Below are 16,178 nucleotides of genomic sequence, written 5' to 3' on the forward strand. Positions count from 1 at the left end.
CTTTAGTCCCTCAACTAGCTACAAGTACATCTCAGTCTAGTATATACAACAATATAAACTATCCCTGTTAATAGTTAAAGTTGCGACTCTAATAAATTTGGAAAATGTGGGTATTTAATACTACGAGTAATATTGAAAATAATAATAAATCTCTCTTGATTTATTAAAGTGAACGAGAAAACAAAAATTATTTTTTTGTATAAGTAACTAGTAAAGGGAACATAGCGAGTAGTAGAGATGTCCTTACTCTAAATAACTAGAATGCCATAAATATTTTACTATTGAGTATTAGAGATGGGAATATATATCTATCTGTTGATTGGAGCAATGATGTAAAGTTAAATCTGAGATAGTTATGCAGAAAAATGACTTTTACGTAAATGTAAAGTCATTCCTTTTTCCTCATAAAATTTTCTAACAACCAAACATTAAAAAAATTTATCCTCAGTATTTTAAAAATAGTTTCAGAAATTTTGAACACCCAAATGTAAAATTTCGAAGCTTCCTACTTAAGTAATAATAATAAAAGGAGAACCTTCATCTACAAGGGTACTTAATCCATTTTCATGACTAGTTGACTTATAGGGTGGGTGGTGTATTAAATAAGTTGCAATGTTGGTGGTAGGTGATCATGTGGACGTTGAACCTCCCTTTTACTTTACTTTGGAAATTCAATCACTTCTTATTGATCTTTGCCCCAACTTTAGTAGCCATGTGAACTTGCACTGTTATCCTTAAAAGCAATGTGAACTAAATTAATAATGGTTCCAGTGTTTTAAAAGGTATTTCCGGGGTGAGGCGCACCAAAACGCTTCGGGGCGATGGTGTGGGTCAAAAGTCTCAAGAGGCGTACGCCCAACAATTTGGGGCGTATGCCCGGGTGTTCGGGGCGTGTTTTTTTAGTGAGGCGTAAGCCCCAGAGATTTTTTCAAATTAAAATAAAATTTGTTGAATAAGTCATTCATATAATACCCAAATTCTCAAAATTCAGCTTGATAATTACTCAAAAGTTTTAAAAAGGATCTGAAATGTATTAAATTTAAAAGATAAGACATTTTTTATTGATTGAAGCCCCAATTCATGGTCTTTCCCAATTCATTATCATGTCCGCTAGTCTGCTAATATCTCCCAAAATCAATGAATATTTAATTATTTTTTACAAATACAAAGAGAACTCTATTCTCCTTCATAGCAGCAGGTTCAAAGTTCAAATTGCAGGTTAGTCATCATTTTTGTTCCTCCATGTAGAAAATTTTATTCTTTTCGACTCAAGTTACTTGAGCTTCTAAGTGGCGTATAATAGACTGTTTTGACTAGTTTTTTGTGGGGATGAAGAACATCTATATATATATATATATATATATATATATATATATCACATATTTATAGTTTTATTCATTTTTTATGCAATTTTACATGTTTATAAATATTTTCTGTAATTATATTATTTTATAAAATATTAAAAATTAAATGCATGTGGGATTTACGCCCCGTGCCTCGGGGCTTACGCCTCGCTGAGGCATATGTAAAACACCTCGCCTTACGCCCACACCTTTTAAAACACTGAATGGTACAATACTTTCCATTTATTTATATTAGTGATTAAGTAATTCTCATGTATCAAGAGTTCAAGACAAGAGTCCCAAGTTTTATAGCTAAAGAATGGTAAAAATCAATTGTTATTGAATTTAAAATCTTACTACTGTGAAGGTCCGTCTAAATTTTATTTTTGGTAATGACATATGAAAAAGCAATGAGAAGTTTTTAACGCATGAAAACTTGTGTGATACAACCCAAAAAAGTAGAATATTAAATTTTTGTATTAACCCTTCTCGCGAATCACCTATACCAAATGCCTAACCAAATCGTCAAAAATGTGCATGTACCTTGGAATGGATCCAAATTGTGTTGTGTATAAGTGAATATTCTCAAAATAATTTCTAATCATAACAGTCTCGGTGGCCTTCAATTCGATAGACTGACATTTTTTTTCGATTGAAGAGACGGACCACTTAGAAAAATAGCATTTTGTAAGTTTTCAAAATAAAGACGCAACAATAGATATTGGTAAAGGAAAAAAAAAACTCATTTCTCTATTTAAAGAAAAAGAAAGAGGGTCGGGATAAAATCCGGATCTTTACCCCTTTACTTACTGTAAGGGATGGTACGTCTGATATATGACTACTGATTAATGACGATTCTCAACAGCATCTATAAGATCTCGATGCTTACTAGACAATATCAAGAGACATGTCATAGAGGAAGAGAACAAATGAATGTTTTCCATCCTAGAGCCTTGCATGGACCTAAGTGAAAATCATGACTCTATCAGTGTCGTAGAGGAAAACCACCCCGAAAAAGGGGAGAGGTGCTTGATAACTGGCCTAATTAAATAAAATTAAAAAAGAGAAAGGAAAATGATGGCAAAAATTACTTTTGTACATTGTGATAAAATCCAGTACAACTGTTGGCATGCATGTGCAAAATGGAAGACATATTCTTGTTACATGGTTCCTCTTCCAAACATTCCCTAGCCTTCACTACATACATAAATTCTCGCCCGTAAAGGTAACATGCCGTCGCGGCCTTATAAGTCAGCAGTTCCCAATCACCTGCACTCAACAAGTAAATCACAGTATTAGCAATATCTAAATAAGAGCATCTAAAAAGACGGAAAACCCTTAAAAGGTACTGTGCCTTACTTAAAAAGCAAGGTGTCTTACTTCAGTTTAAAACAATCAAAAACCATGATAGATATCTTACTTATAAGTAAGATGCCGTACTTCAGCAGTGCACACAAAATCTTCGTAAAGTCATTTTTCTAAATTCATCTATACAACTAACTGTAAAGTCAATTCTTGGCTTTGGCATCATATACGTTTAGTATTAAGAAACTAGAAAGACTTAAGAGCTCGATCACTAAACGCTCTCTTTTTCTTAGGGTCCATGCAGTTTTCCACAACAATTTTCAGGCAAATAAAATTCAAGGTGATTCAGATCTCAGAAATACGAGAACAGATTGTCTTGCTCCTAGAAAGTTGAGCATAAACAAACACAATAAACTCTGCTGATGGTTGGGGTTCGATCCTATGCAACAAAAACAGATACACACAACCTTAATCACCTCAAACCAAGATCAAGCGCCCAAAGCTTTAGTATTTGGACCTTTATTATGGTATACATGTCAAGTAAATTGCATGCTAACAAGAAAGGCATGAAGCTGTACCTGAACCAATATCTGAAGTAAGTATGCTCTGGCTGAAGTGACGTGTCAGCCACCATCTGCAACGAAACCTCCAAGACTTGCTAGATTCATAATTCCTAAATATTTTTGGAATCTGATTAATCTGGTTCGAGAAATTTTGCTTCTCAGTACCTTCACCGTTGAAGCACGCAGACATGCAATCTTCTTCACATTGAGAAAGTCTCAGGAAACAACACGCCAACTCCTTCCATGTGTCACATTTTGCAAGAGTAGCATCCAAATGCAAAGCTATCATTTCCACAAGCTTTTCAGTGCTATACTCTCCTAAGGTTGATAAACCGAGCCCAAGAAAACAGATAAAACTCAATATACAATGAATAGTGCATCAATCACAAATTAAGGTATCATTTGAGACAGTTCCGCAAAATGAGACACTTGTTCAGCTTGAATCAGAAATGAGTTAAAGTCAATCTTTTTCCCCCTCGGAGTCAGAAGTCCATGTAATCAAATGAAATCATAATATGCTACTTTTTTCTGCTATTCTACTTTCATGAAGAGAAACTTGAAAAACATGCAAGGAGTTCATAATTCATATGCATGAGCTTAACACAAATATAAAATGAATCAGAAGATGTCAAATATCTCTCTATTTAGTGCAACATAAAAAACAAACAAAAAAGGGGTTATTAGCATAATATATGAAGGAAGCATATTGATTGAGGGGTTGTAGAATCTGTTGCACCAATCTCATCAACTCTCTGATGTTTCTTAGGATCATCTGCTATAATCAACAAATCTAAACCTAGAGTACCATGCAAAGCATAGGTCCCCATAGTTTTCTGCAAATAAACAGAGAGATGGTTTCCTTCTATTTTGAGATCTGAAATTCGCTGGTACATACATATGATCTCTTTCTTTTTAATGGCACTGCAGATCGTTCAGTTTTCCTGATCAGTTTGGACTGATGAAGGCTAGCCTTGTAGCAATGGAGAAGCACTCTGCATTTCTATGGGTGACTATGGTTCGAATCTTGGAACCAGCCTCTCCAATGAGGCTGCCTAGATTTGTCTTCCCGCAGCCCGTCTGGGCAGGAGCCTTCTGGCACTGGGGTCCACTTTTCTATTAGGACAGATACAAACACTTGCCCCAAAATTGTCCAAAATGGAATGGGCATAATTATTGGATTTGAACACAAAATTAAGTAATATTATTTTTACACTTTTGAAAGGCTAAGTAGGCGATTGGACAAAATAATTATAATTTTTGAAAAAAAAGTAGTATTTTGAGTTAAGTTGAAAAATGGTATTTGAAATTTGAAATTATGTTTGGACATACATTTCACTTGAAAAAATGTTGCAGTTTTGTGAGTGGGAAAACAAAAATTTCCGAACATTTTGAAAAAGTGGTCAAAACCACTATTTGGTTTTTGAAAAACTCATTTTCGAAAAATTTGCAAAATTTCATAGACAAACACGTTTTTGAAAATAAAAAAAAAGGAAAAAATATCTATGGAAAAACGGGTCCTAAATGCACATTGGTTAGAATGTGTTGTCATCTCCTTATATAGTCTTGGCCGGTGCTTTTCTTTTTTTTGGTGGGGTGCGCCGGCCTGAGCAGTAGTGCAATGCAACGGCGACGCGCGAAAACCCAGGTAGCGAGCTACCTTAATGGACCCTCCTCCTTAAAAAATTGAGTTAATACTTGTGGATCGATGGCCCATATATTAGATATTAAACTTGATAAGAACCGATGGTCGGTGCTCATTTCATGAGTTCACTTTTGGAGTTGAGTTACACCCAAAGTTCAATTTTTGACATGATATCAGAGCTAGGTTCATCCATGTTCCTGATTTATCCAATTTTGGGCCCACAAATTATGTTGTTCCCAGATGTCATGATTTAGATGTGTGGAGATGTTAAGTGCTCCACATTGGATGAGGGGATGAGTTGTTGTTTCCTTATATACAATAACAACCACCCAGTATAATCTCACTAGTGCGGTCTGGGGAGAGTAGTGTATACGCAGACCTTACCCCTACCCTGGGGTAGAGAGGCTGTTTCCAAAATGACCCTCGGCATCCTTCCCTCCAAGAACTCCCCACCTTGCTCTTAGGGTGACTCGAACTCACAACCTCTTGGTTGGAAGTGGAGGGTGCTTACCATCAGAGCAACCCACCTTGTTGTTTCCTTATATGATCATGGAAAATCATCCTTCATAGCTAACTATTAGGGTTGAGTTAGACCCAAGGTCCATTTTCTTTATAGAACGAATAGTTTGTGTAAGGCAATTATTGAGCATTATTTCTTGCATGTGTGTTCCTTAAGTTAGTACTTCAGAGTGCTGCAAACCTTGTGGAAGCACTAGGATTATTGTGTCTCTTATCTCTTCAGGATGAAGTTAATAAAACAATTTTCCAGGTAAGGTATGTACCACTTCTATGCAAGCTGATGAGTCTCCCCAAAGAGTGGCTACATGTAGGATCCTTTTCCAAATTTTCCTCAAAGATTGTTGAAAGTTTGACATAGTTACCACTGTCAAAATGCTCCAAGATAGCAGCTTTCAACCTGCATGATAAAGAATAATGAAACCAGAAGAAATCAGATGTAGTGAGTAAAAATGGAGAAAGTAATAATGCTCGGCTGTACATCAAGCACTCGACTAATGACAAATAATGCTCAGTTGTACATCAAGCACTCAACTAAAGACACGACAAGAAACTAATATGGAAAATTGTTTTCAATTTCTCTGGTAAATTTCTTTTGTTTAATAAAGCATGTCTGACGAGAAAGGATCCTGACTCATCTGGGCTACTGGGAGCAGCGCATTTGTGTTAATAACGTTGCACAAAGGTCTTAGGCAAATGACTTTTGTTTGTCTATGGAGCAAGGTAGCTAAGGCCTAAGAGTGAGAGCAGTGAGACAAATGATGGTACAAAATATTTCCAAAAGACGGACTAATGGAGAAAGGGCTGGACAAGGTAAAAGAATTTTAGTCTTTGTGCGACACAAGAGTTTCAATAACGGTAATCGTCAGCTGATGCAGCAGGACAATGAAGCATATCGTGCAGAACAGGGTACCTTGCACCTAAAGTACTGAACAATGGACCTTCCAAAGGTGCATACCACACTAAAGGTCCTAAGAGAAGATCACTGTACTTAAAAGATCATTTGCATTGAACGGGTAATTACACACTGAGTGACATTTGAACAACTATGATCCACCTTGGTTAAGAGAAAATACAGGTTGGATCACTTTCCATAAAGATCTCTAGTAATTAGTGAAGAAAATTTAAGTGGCAACATCTATTAAGCAGCCAACACCACTTCAACCTTTAATCATTCACTTCACATCAAAATCCAATATCAGCAATACTGATATCCTAGGCACCAACACTGTGTAGTCTGAGAAGTCCAATCCTCATCATGTCATTATTTTCTAGGCTACATTCAACTTTTCACAAGGAAGAAACAGTTACCTCAACTGAAATGATGTGTCGGAGTACGGAGAAAATTTTTCCACCTCATCAAGAGCCTCCTTCACCTGATCCCCGAGCAGCAGCATCTGCCAAGATATTGATGTTCAAGAACGTGAAAAACATATTATATAAATATATCTTTCAACAACTGATACTTAAATGAGATGGAATTTTTTTAACAATATTCTTGAATTCTTTAGCATTTTTCCTTTGTATTTCTTCCATTCTTCTTCTCCCCCTCCCTCCCCCCGCCCCCCAAAACCTTCTTCGTGAAGGGTTTCGTAGAGGTGTCATTCAGCCAAGCCAAGTCCAGCTTGCTCAATAAGGTGAAAAGGCCTGTAAGCAAGTTCAAGCTTTAATTACAGGTTAAGTTTATATTTAATATATGATAATAGGAAGGTGTGGAGGTCAAGCATTAGGGTTGTAGGTTAGGAGGTAGTCGAGCGTTTTCCCTCGTTGTACCGGCTAGTCAAATAGAGTTTTGTCTAGGACTGCTAGCGGTTTTTGTTGTGTGCACACTATTTCTTTCGTTTTGCATAGTATGGGGTTATTTGTTGTCTCTTTCGATGCTAATTATTATTTTTCTGGTTTCTTTTGTTGTTACAGATTTATTCTTTTTTTCTTTTCTGATATTATTGTCTCGTCTGTTGAGCCGAGGGTCTTCCGGAAACAGCCTCCCTACCCCCTACCCCCGGGTAGGGGTAAGGTCTGCGTACACTCTACCCTCCCCAGACCCCACTAGTGGGATTCTACTGGGTTGTTGTGGTTGTTGTTGTATAATAGACATAAAGAATTATATTAGGAAACATCAGTGTCTTTCCATGCATCTTGATTTTATAAGACATAATATGAAAGTAGTATATATTTACAAATCCTTCATAGTAGTAACTTTTAAGTTTCTTGAACACAAACAACTTAAGATGAAACTAATTGCAGGTGGTGGGTTCAATATACAAGCTTAATTATGAGCTCAAGAAAGATGGGGATAATGTGAACATGCACGAACTTCCTAGCATGTCTACATAAAACAACAACAACAACAACAACAACAACAACAACAAACCCAGTTTGATCCCATAAATGGGGTCTGAGGAGGGTAGTGTGTACGCAGACCTTACCCCTACCTCATAGAGATAGAGGTTGTTTCCGATAGACCCTCGGCTCAAGAAACAATGAAAATAAAGCACCAAGTAGCATGTCTACATAAAAGCAAAATTCCAAATACAATTTGAAAATATACCGTATGAATTCTTTCTTGGACATAAGCTATATTACCTGCATTAAAGGATGAAAAGCCTCGAGTACTGGCGGATTTGAATACAGAGAATGTCGTAAATACTTTATTGCATTCTTATAGTGGTTATTACGCAAGGTCCGGTGCATCGTGAGGTCATCCTCTAAATTTTCATTTGAGGAAGGCAATTGTAAAGGCAATAACCACAATGGAAGACCTACATTTGAATAGAGTAAGAAATATCAGGATTTAAATCTTTTATCACCAAGAAGAACATAACATATCTCAAATTCCATACATAACAGACAGTAATACATGAACTTTGGAGCTTTACAAAATCTGCACCTAGCCGAATACACAATATCCACCTTCAGAGGGATTGAAGGGCTTAGAAACTCGATATCGTCTTCACCTCATATCAACTGTCTTTTCATCCTTTTGACAACATTCTAAGAGGATGTTCACTCTCCTAAAATAGTATCTTCCTCGTCATCATATCATCCTTTTAGAAAACTGAAGCATATACTTAGAGGCCCATTTTGCCACCATCCAAAGTTAACTCTTAATGTTTTCTCCCATGTTTTTCCAACAATCCAAAATGAGGGAAGGCTTATGACCACTGCTGCCATTAGCCAGCTGTTGCTCCCACTCATCTGGAAAGCTCTCGAACGGCACAAAGCAGATTTAGAGAATACTTGCCTATAACTTCATACCTATGCTATTATAAGTAACTTTTTTTGGCCAAGTATACACTATGCTGATACTTGTAACTTACCTAAACCCGAAGCAAAGATCAGCTTAAGTAATAGTAGCTACATGCATATTATAGAATAACCTGTAAAAACAAAATAGAATTCTTCGAATGATTTATGAAAAAAGTTCATTCTTGAAATCAACAATAGTCAGCCATCCATTGTCCCAACCTTCCTTTTAAGACAAGTAGATAAAGGGTCTAACCCCTCACAAGAAAAAAGGGAAAAAGAAAAGAGAACTTGTTTTTTCCAGTCCATGCTACACATGTACTCAAGTCCAAGTGCAATTGCCAGAAACCAGGCTCATAGGGTTTTCTAAATGTAAAAACAAAATCTACAGAATTGAATCCACATATGACTACATAGAAGCGTCGTACAAAATAGTTAAGCCATGAGCACAACTCACCGCGACTGTAGAATATGGAATGATAAGGCACATCACCACTATGACCCATAGAAGAACCTTCACGGTCACTTCTTTCAGCAGAATTCATGTAAATATCTTGTGCCTGAAAATTGTCATTTCGTGTTTCTCCCAGCACATTATCATCAAAGACCACCGGCACTTGTCTCTGTTGACTGAGATCAACTCCTGAGATCTCTTTGTCATTCCTAATAGAGGTGTTTGAATCACAATGTAACGGAGAATTAGCCTCTTGGCCTTCAACAGCATCATGCCCCTCTGAATTTAAAATGGACATATATATCCTGTCCTCGAAGTTCTCTGACTGCACTGGGCTATCATGTCTGTCCAACTCTGGCAAATGCAACTCCTTCGGGATAGTAGAATACCATAACTGATAAAAAGTCAGGCCCACAACTAAATTAGAGACAGGATCACTCTCAAAACCACGTTCCTGCATGACACTGACACAAATCACAGCCAGGAAGGATACATTAAGCCTTTGGAATTTTAACAAACATATAAACACATGCTACGCTGAATTCCAACAAAGCAGCCATCCTAAAAGAAAGGATTTTGTGGCTTTGCCACCAAAAATATATTTGTGCGACAATTTTCACACTAAACATTGATCACAGAACAGAGAGGATTATTAATATGCAACTCATATTTACTTGGTTTAAAGTTGGGCATTTAGAGAAAGGGAAGAAGGTAATATTGCTCAATCTTGCCTGATTAAACTTAATGGACACATTTAAGATTAGCATAAGTTTAGTGAAGGCAAATTCTGATCCATCTAAATCCAAATGAAATATATAACAAAGAGTAGTTTGAATCCTCTGAAATGTAATGGCTGCGTACACACTACTGTCAAACCACCCATTTTTAAAAATTAAACTGAGTATTTAACATTAAAATTCTTTTTAGTTATTGCAATAAAAGAAATCATCAATGGCCTACCCCGAAAAAAGACCATATAGTTAATATAATAATTGGTGTCATCCTAAGTTGCTCCGACACGGCAGTTTAGGTGCCGCACCCGTGTCGACACAACACTAGCGTGGATGCGGATATGGGATCCGTATCGGATCTGGTCAAACGATCTTGGGTACTTTGACCACGACAAACGGAAAAATTCGAGACGAGATGCAATTTGATTACCAAAATCAGAACTAAAACTAGGGTAAATTTGAAGAAAATAGCATAGCTTATTTAGGAAATCAATCATTTACTTATCTACAACTTGCGAATAAAAAAGAAGGCAAAATAGCCTCATAGACACTTGTACTTGTGTGATTTTGACATCCCGTTCCTCCTACTTCACAAAGTTTCATCCAAACACTTGTAATTGTTCAAAAGCGATATTTTAAACCCTTTTGACCTCGTGTGTTCTTCAAACGCTTGACATGGATGACACGTCAATGCGCACGTCAGATTTTCTAAAACACATCATTAATAATTTATTTATTTATATTATTTAAAAGATTTAATCTGTCTTTTTTTCCATTTCACCATCCTCTCCACCTTCCTCCTCCCTTATTCTCCACCATTAACCAGACCTTTACCAGCACTTCAAAACAACCTACAAGTAATAATGTTTCGATAATGAAATCATCAAACTCTTTGCACTTAGCCACATTATTATGTACCTGCAATTTAAGATTTTAATCAAATAACATATTTTTCATGGAAATTCTACTATTCAAAATCCAAAATGGCAGCCTCAATAACATCAAAATGGTCACGTCGATGACCACTCTTCCACTCCCTTCTTTAATTTTAGAACCCAATTCTTAAAATTTGCCTCACCACCAATGGTTGTGATCCCTCTCCGACCACCCTTTACCTAAAAAGCTTCTTCACAGCCGCATTCCATCATATCACTACTAATCACCCATAAAAATTATCAATCAGAAACGACTCACCAAAAAAATCATCATCGGAAACTCCACCCAAAATTATTTGAAATTCCTCTAGCAAAAGATTACCATAAAAGGACTTTGTTGGCAAACTTCTTTCACTTTTTCTATTTCTTTTCCTTGCAAAAGGTCGTCTTCAGAAGTGGGGGAAGAAAATATGGGAGGTGGGAAAGAAATTTCTCACTAAAAATTGCTCAATCTGGGCTGTTTTCAGATCTGGGGCGACGAGGGTGCTATTGGTGTAGAATAGCTGTGTTGCAGTGGGTTTTGGTTTTTTTTTTTTTGGGGGGGGGGGGGGGGCGAGGGGGAGGAGGGAGTGGAGGAGGCAGAGCGGAGGGGAGAGAGGAGAACGTGAAAGAGAAAGGCCCTCTTTGACCTTTTTTTAATTTAATTTTTGTCTTTTCTTTTTCTTTTTATCTTTCCTTATTTTAATTATTTCTTGGTTTAAATATTTACCTTCACGCTCCTTCCTATACATGAAATACATGAATTTTGTCCAACTCAGTTGTCAAATCGCCACATAGACATGGTCAACAGTCAGAGGGGTTTAAAATACTATTGTTGAATAACTATAAGTGTTTGGATGAAACTTTGTGAAGTAGAAAGACCGGGATGTCAAAACTGAACAAGTACAAGTGTCTATCAGGCCATTCTGCCAAAAAAGAAATCTACAACTTTACAAGTTATACATAAGTATTCCACAAAATTTCTCATTATTTAGAGATATATCATATTTTTAATTTTTTGAATTACTTTTAGCCATATCCTGCACCCGTATCCGTACTAGGATCCATATCCTCGAATCTTAAGCTTTACATCTAGAAGGATCCGACCTCTAGATCCGCACCCGTGTCGTATACCCGCATCCGTGTCCGAGCAACTTAGATGTCATCCTAAAAAGTGGAACAAGCTTGACACAGCCTGAATGTGTGATCAGTCACCTTGTTCATGTGGCATACTTCTCCAACTTGGATTCTTCTGCCTATCCTTGTGTCAACCTTGTTCTCCAAGTATACTGCTCCCTCCATTTTCAATTTATGTGATACACTTTACTTATTAGTCCATTCCAAAAAAAATAACATATTCCTATATTTAGAAACTACTTAACTTTATACTTTCCCTTTTACCCATTTTACCTTTAACCAGAAACTTTTATAACCACACAAATTGAAGGCCCCATATAAGCTTTTAAGGCCACAAATCTCAAAAGTCCTCCTTTTATTCTCAAACTTCGTGCCAGAGTCAAACTACGTAAATTGAAATGGGGGGATTGGGAGGGGAGGGGGGGGGAACAGAGGTGGATCTAGAATTTCAAGAGGATGGGCACACTGTTGTGAAAAGGTGGATCTAGAATTTACACTTGACGGGTTTAACTTTAGTCTCTTACCATGAGCCCACTACACTTTTGAAATTATAGGTTCAAAATTATTTTCTTTTTGAAATTTTAGTAATTTTCACATATATATCTATACTCTGTGCCGAAAACAAACTGTTCAGAGTGGGATTTGAACCGCCAATTTCACTTGTAGAGGTGCACCCAATATTAATTGCACCATATGAGTCTTTGAGCATGGGTGCACGCACGTATATTTAAGTAATTTTGAAGAAATATAACATTGTTATACCTGGTTTAGGGAGAGGAGTATGGGTTTACGTGAACCCATACCCCTTAACCTAGATATGCCTCTGGGGTGGAGGACTGGCAGGGCTCTTCTCTTACTTTTTTGACGGAATTTTTTTTGACATGGAAAAATATTTATTGATAAAGATACCAAGATGGTAAAAGAAAAGTACATGACTCTTGAAGGAAAAAAAGATACTGTACTACATCAAGTATGCAACTACTTCCTTCCTCCTAACAGTTCTAAGAACTCCATATACTGATTCATATTTCCAAGTTGCCTGCTCTTACACCAGAAGAAAAGATTATGCAACACTTATTCTTAATAGATGTTTTATTGATTCCTGATCCTCTCCACACAAATAACATCTGGTGAAAAGACAAAAACCTCTTTTTTGGAGATTATTCTGGGTTAAGCAAGCTTTCCAGACTGCAATCCGACCAAGGCATGCTACTTTTGATGGAATCAAGCACAATAAAATATCAAAGAACCTGCTCTTTTGACAGTGTTAACCACACTACTGTAAGGATTTAATTTAAGAAAATTCAAACCAATAAGCAAACAGATTCTTAAACAAAGATGCAGATAGAATTATTGTTAATTAGGAGTCTTTCGCTCCAAGAGAATGTAACTTTCCTCTGCAGGTGATAGTACAATACTGTTAGATAAAAATATCGACACGATTAGGAAACAGTCAGATATAGCACAACAAAAAAGACTACAGTCCTAGACCCCTTTTTAGAACTTTAGTTCTTTTCTCAAAAGAATAAATGAAACTTTCTTCTATCAATAGGCAATTGATTTTTCGACAACCTACATGAGAAAGATAAATCATTATTCATTAAAAGACAAGAACTTACCATAAGGCAGCCTGATGAGCGTCCTCTGTGTTCCCGCGTTTGAGACAGAAAAGGATGAATTCCAACTGAACAGCAAAACGATCCTGCCACAAATTCAAACGTCACAATGAGCTACCATAAAGGTGAAATTCAGTTCTAGCTCTGACAGAAAGTTTGCAACAAAAAATAACGATTACATCACCAGCCTATGGTTACCCATTACAAAAAAAGAAGTGGCATAACATCACCTGTACGATCTGATCCATATTATGGTAAGCTTTTAATAAAGTAATTACAGCAACCAAAAAATGCATCATCTGATCCAGTGAGAGGGAATAGACTTCTCTCTCTTAGTCTAGACACCTCTTTATATATGTCTATTCCTTTTTTGAAATGGGAAAAAAAAAAAGGAAAATACATACATAAAGAGGTATCCAAGACTAAGAAAGGGGAAGTCTTTTCCTTTATTATAGTGGATTTCCCCTATAACAGAAAATAACAACTTGCTTACTCTCTTTTTTTTTCATAAGGTTTGGCCATTTGAGCACTATCACATTAAGTGGCAATATTTTGTGGAGCAAGGAAGAGATGTAGCTAGCTCGATACTCTATATGAAATTGCTTTAAAATATAAATAAAGACCTAGAAAGAGATGCAGCTAGCTTGATACCTCGAATAACAATGCATATAAAGGAGTTCAATCTCAAACTTCAATATCACTAGCATCGTGTGACTTACATCACATAATACGAAGACATAAATCCAATTATAAACATGATAATCAATGGCACTTTTTCCCTCAGAGGTCCTGAACAGCCCCATGGCTATCTCAATTGTAACATGTCAAGCATTTTCATCAAACTTAGTTACAGAGGCCATATCATTATGTCACTAGTATTTTAACCACCTTCAAACTATATATTATATATTAGTGCTTCCAAAAATAATAATAACAACAACAAAAATAATACTCTCTTTGTCCCAATTTGTTCGATACAATTCAGATTTCCAAAGTCAAACAAGTTTTTCCTTGACCACGAATTTTTCATATGCCTTTTAAATATTTTGAATTGCCAATTAATGTGACTTATAGTACTTGTTATATAGTTTTCAAATATGTAAATTTATTTCAAAAAACTTAAGGATTCTATGTCCGAATTCGTGATCAAAATTGAGAAATTTGACTTCTGAAATTCGAACTACATCAAACAAATTGGGACGGAAGCAGTAATAGTAACTAGACTTAGTGTTTCCATGAAAACAAAATCTTGTTCTTTATTAATTTTGGAATGAAAGTAAATTTACTAAGACATTGCACATAACGGGTACGTAAGGGCGGATGTAGAGTGTAATATATGGGTTCGGTCGAACCTAGTAGTTTTGACCTAGACCTTGTATATGTGTTAAGAAATCCACAAAATATGAACAAATATTAAATCCCGAGCCTGTTAGTACAAGTAAATAGTAAATGTTACAGCAAACACTTGAAAATGATCAATGTAAGAGAAGCACAAAGCTAATGAACAAACATATAAGCAAATAATATATTCATTTTTTCCTTGTAATATTTACCTTCATGGGCCAGTTTTTCATAGGTCCAAGCTTCTTCATCCAAAGCTCATAAATATTCTGTATCCTTCGTGTACTCATAGTGTCACCTTTTATATGCTCAATAAGCTCCAAAGTAGCCTAAAACCATATTAAACCAAATTAATAGACCATAACTATTCTGCTGAATAAAAACTATTTTTTAAAACAAGATCAAAAGAAAGCATTTGTATTAAATTGGCTAGTACCGTAAACTTGGTCCGAGTTTTCAATAGGGCTTTTTCTTGTACAGTCCCTTTAAGAAGAACACTTAATACACCACTAGCCTCCGCCCATTTATGATGCCGCATCAATTTTTGCAGTAAACGCCGGAGTCTTCGCCTATGTTCAGACCGTAAGCTCTGAAAATCTTGGTGTAAACTTCCTATACCTCGCTTTAGGCAATAACTTGGTTTTGAATTTGCTAATATGATTGCTTTTATTCTTCTGGTTTCGGTGGATGGATTAATTCCACGATCATAATCATCTTCAGGCCTTCCACGTTTTCTAGGAGTGGATTTTTGGGCCGTTAGTATATCTTCTTCCACATCCATTGATAGTTTTGTTTGGAGGTGAAATCTCTACTTTGAAATTGCAGGGGTTTAAGAAGAAGAAGAAGAAGAGACGGGGAGTTTAGAGATTTGCCCTACAAAGACTGGTTGCTCGGATTTTTTAATTATTCGTAATTTGCTTTTCATTTATTTACCTTTCTTTTCCACATAATAATAACCTATAGTGAAAACTAAAAATATAAATTAAAAATATAGTAAGAAATAGAAAAATCAAGTTGATTTAAAATTTGACTTGTAATAAAGGGCTAAATACAATTTAGCCGCTTAAATATTGATGGCGTGGAATTCTTTTTTCCAGAGATAGAGAAGTGAATATTATTTGTCTTTTAAGCTTTTTCATATAATCTACAAATAACAACATACTCACTATAATCTCACATAGTGGGTTCAAGTATAAATATAGTGTGTACGTAGACCTTTGTGGAGTAAGAGAGTTTGTTTCTAAATTTTTATATAATCTATATATATCTATCTATCTAGACTATATTAAAAGTACGGGGCCCTTAGCGAAATCGCCTTCGCTTTTTTTACCATTTAAAAGTAATTTCATACTAAACAAAATAGTCATTTG

The 16,178-nt window shown here is 36.0% G+C and overlaps 1 protein-coding gene and 1 pseudogene across 1 annotated transcript; both read right to left on the reverse strand.

Annotated features, from left to right (window-relative positions):
* Positions 1-2,418: 2,418 nt before the first annotated feature.
* On the reverse strand, positions 2,419-15,703 carry LOC104108591 (uncharacterized). The gene is made up of 9 exons (XM_009617664.4): positions 15,245-15,703; positions 15,021-15,137; positions 13,471-13,553; positions 9,073-9,533; positions 7,956-8,131; positions 6,681-6,766; positions 5,636-5,769; positions 3,227-3,529; positions 2,419-2,612 (listed from the first exon to the last, which is right to left on the reverse strand). The coding sequence occupies exons 1-9, from the start codon at positions 15,587-15,589 to the stop codon at positions 2,431-2,433; spliced, it is 1,887 nt and encodes a 628-aa protein (XP_009615959.1). The 5' UTR covers positions 15,590-15,703; the 3' UTR covers positions 2,419-2,430.
* Positions 4,800-4,979, reverse strand: LOC117279697 (U2 spliceosomal RNA; annotated as a pseudogene).
* Positions 15,704-16,178: the final 475 nt, after the last annotated feature.

The sequence above is a fragment of the Nicotiana tomentosiformis genome, chromosome 6, assembly GCF_000390325.3.
Source record: "Nicotiana tomentosiformis chromosome 6, ASM39032v3, whole genome shotgun sequence".
In the NCBI taxonomy this organism is placed as follows: Eukaryota; Viridiplantae; Streptophyta; class Magnoliopsida; order Solanales; family Solanaceae; genus Nicotiana; species Nicotiana tomentosiformis.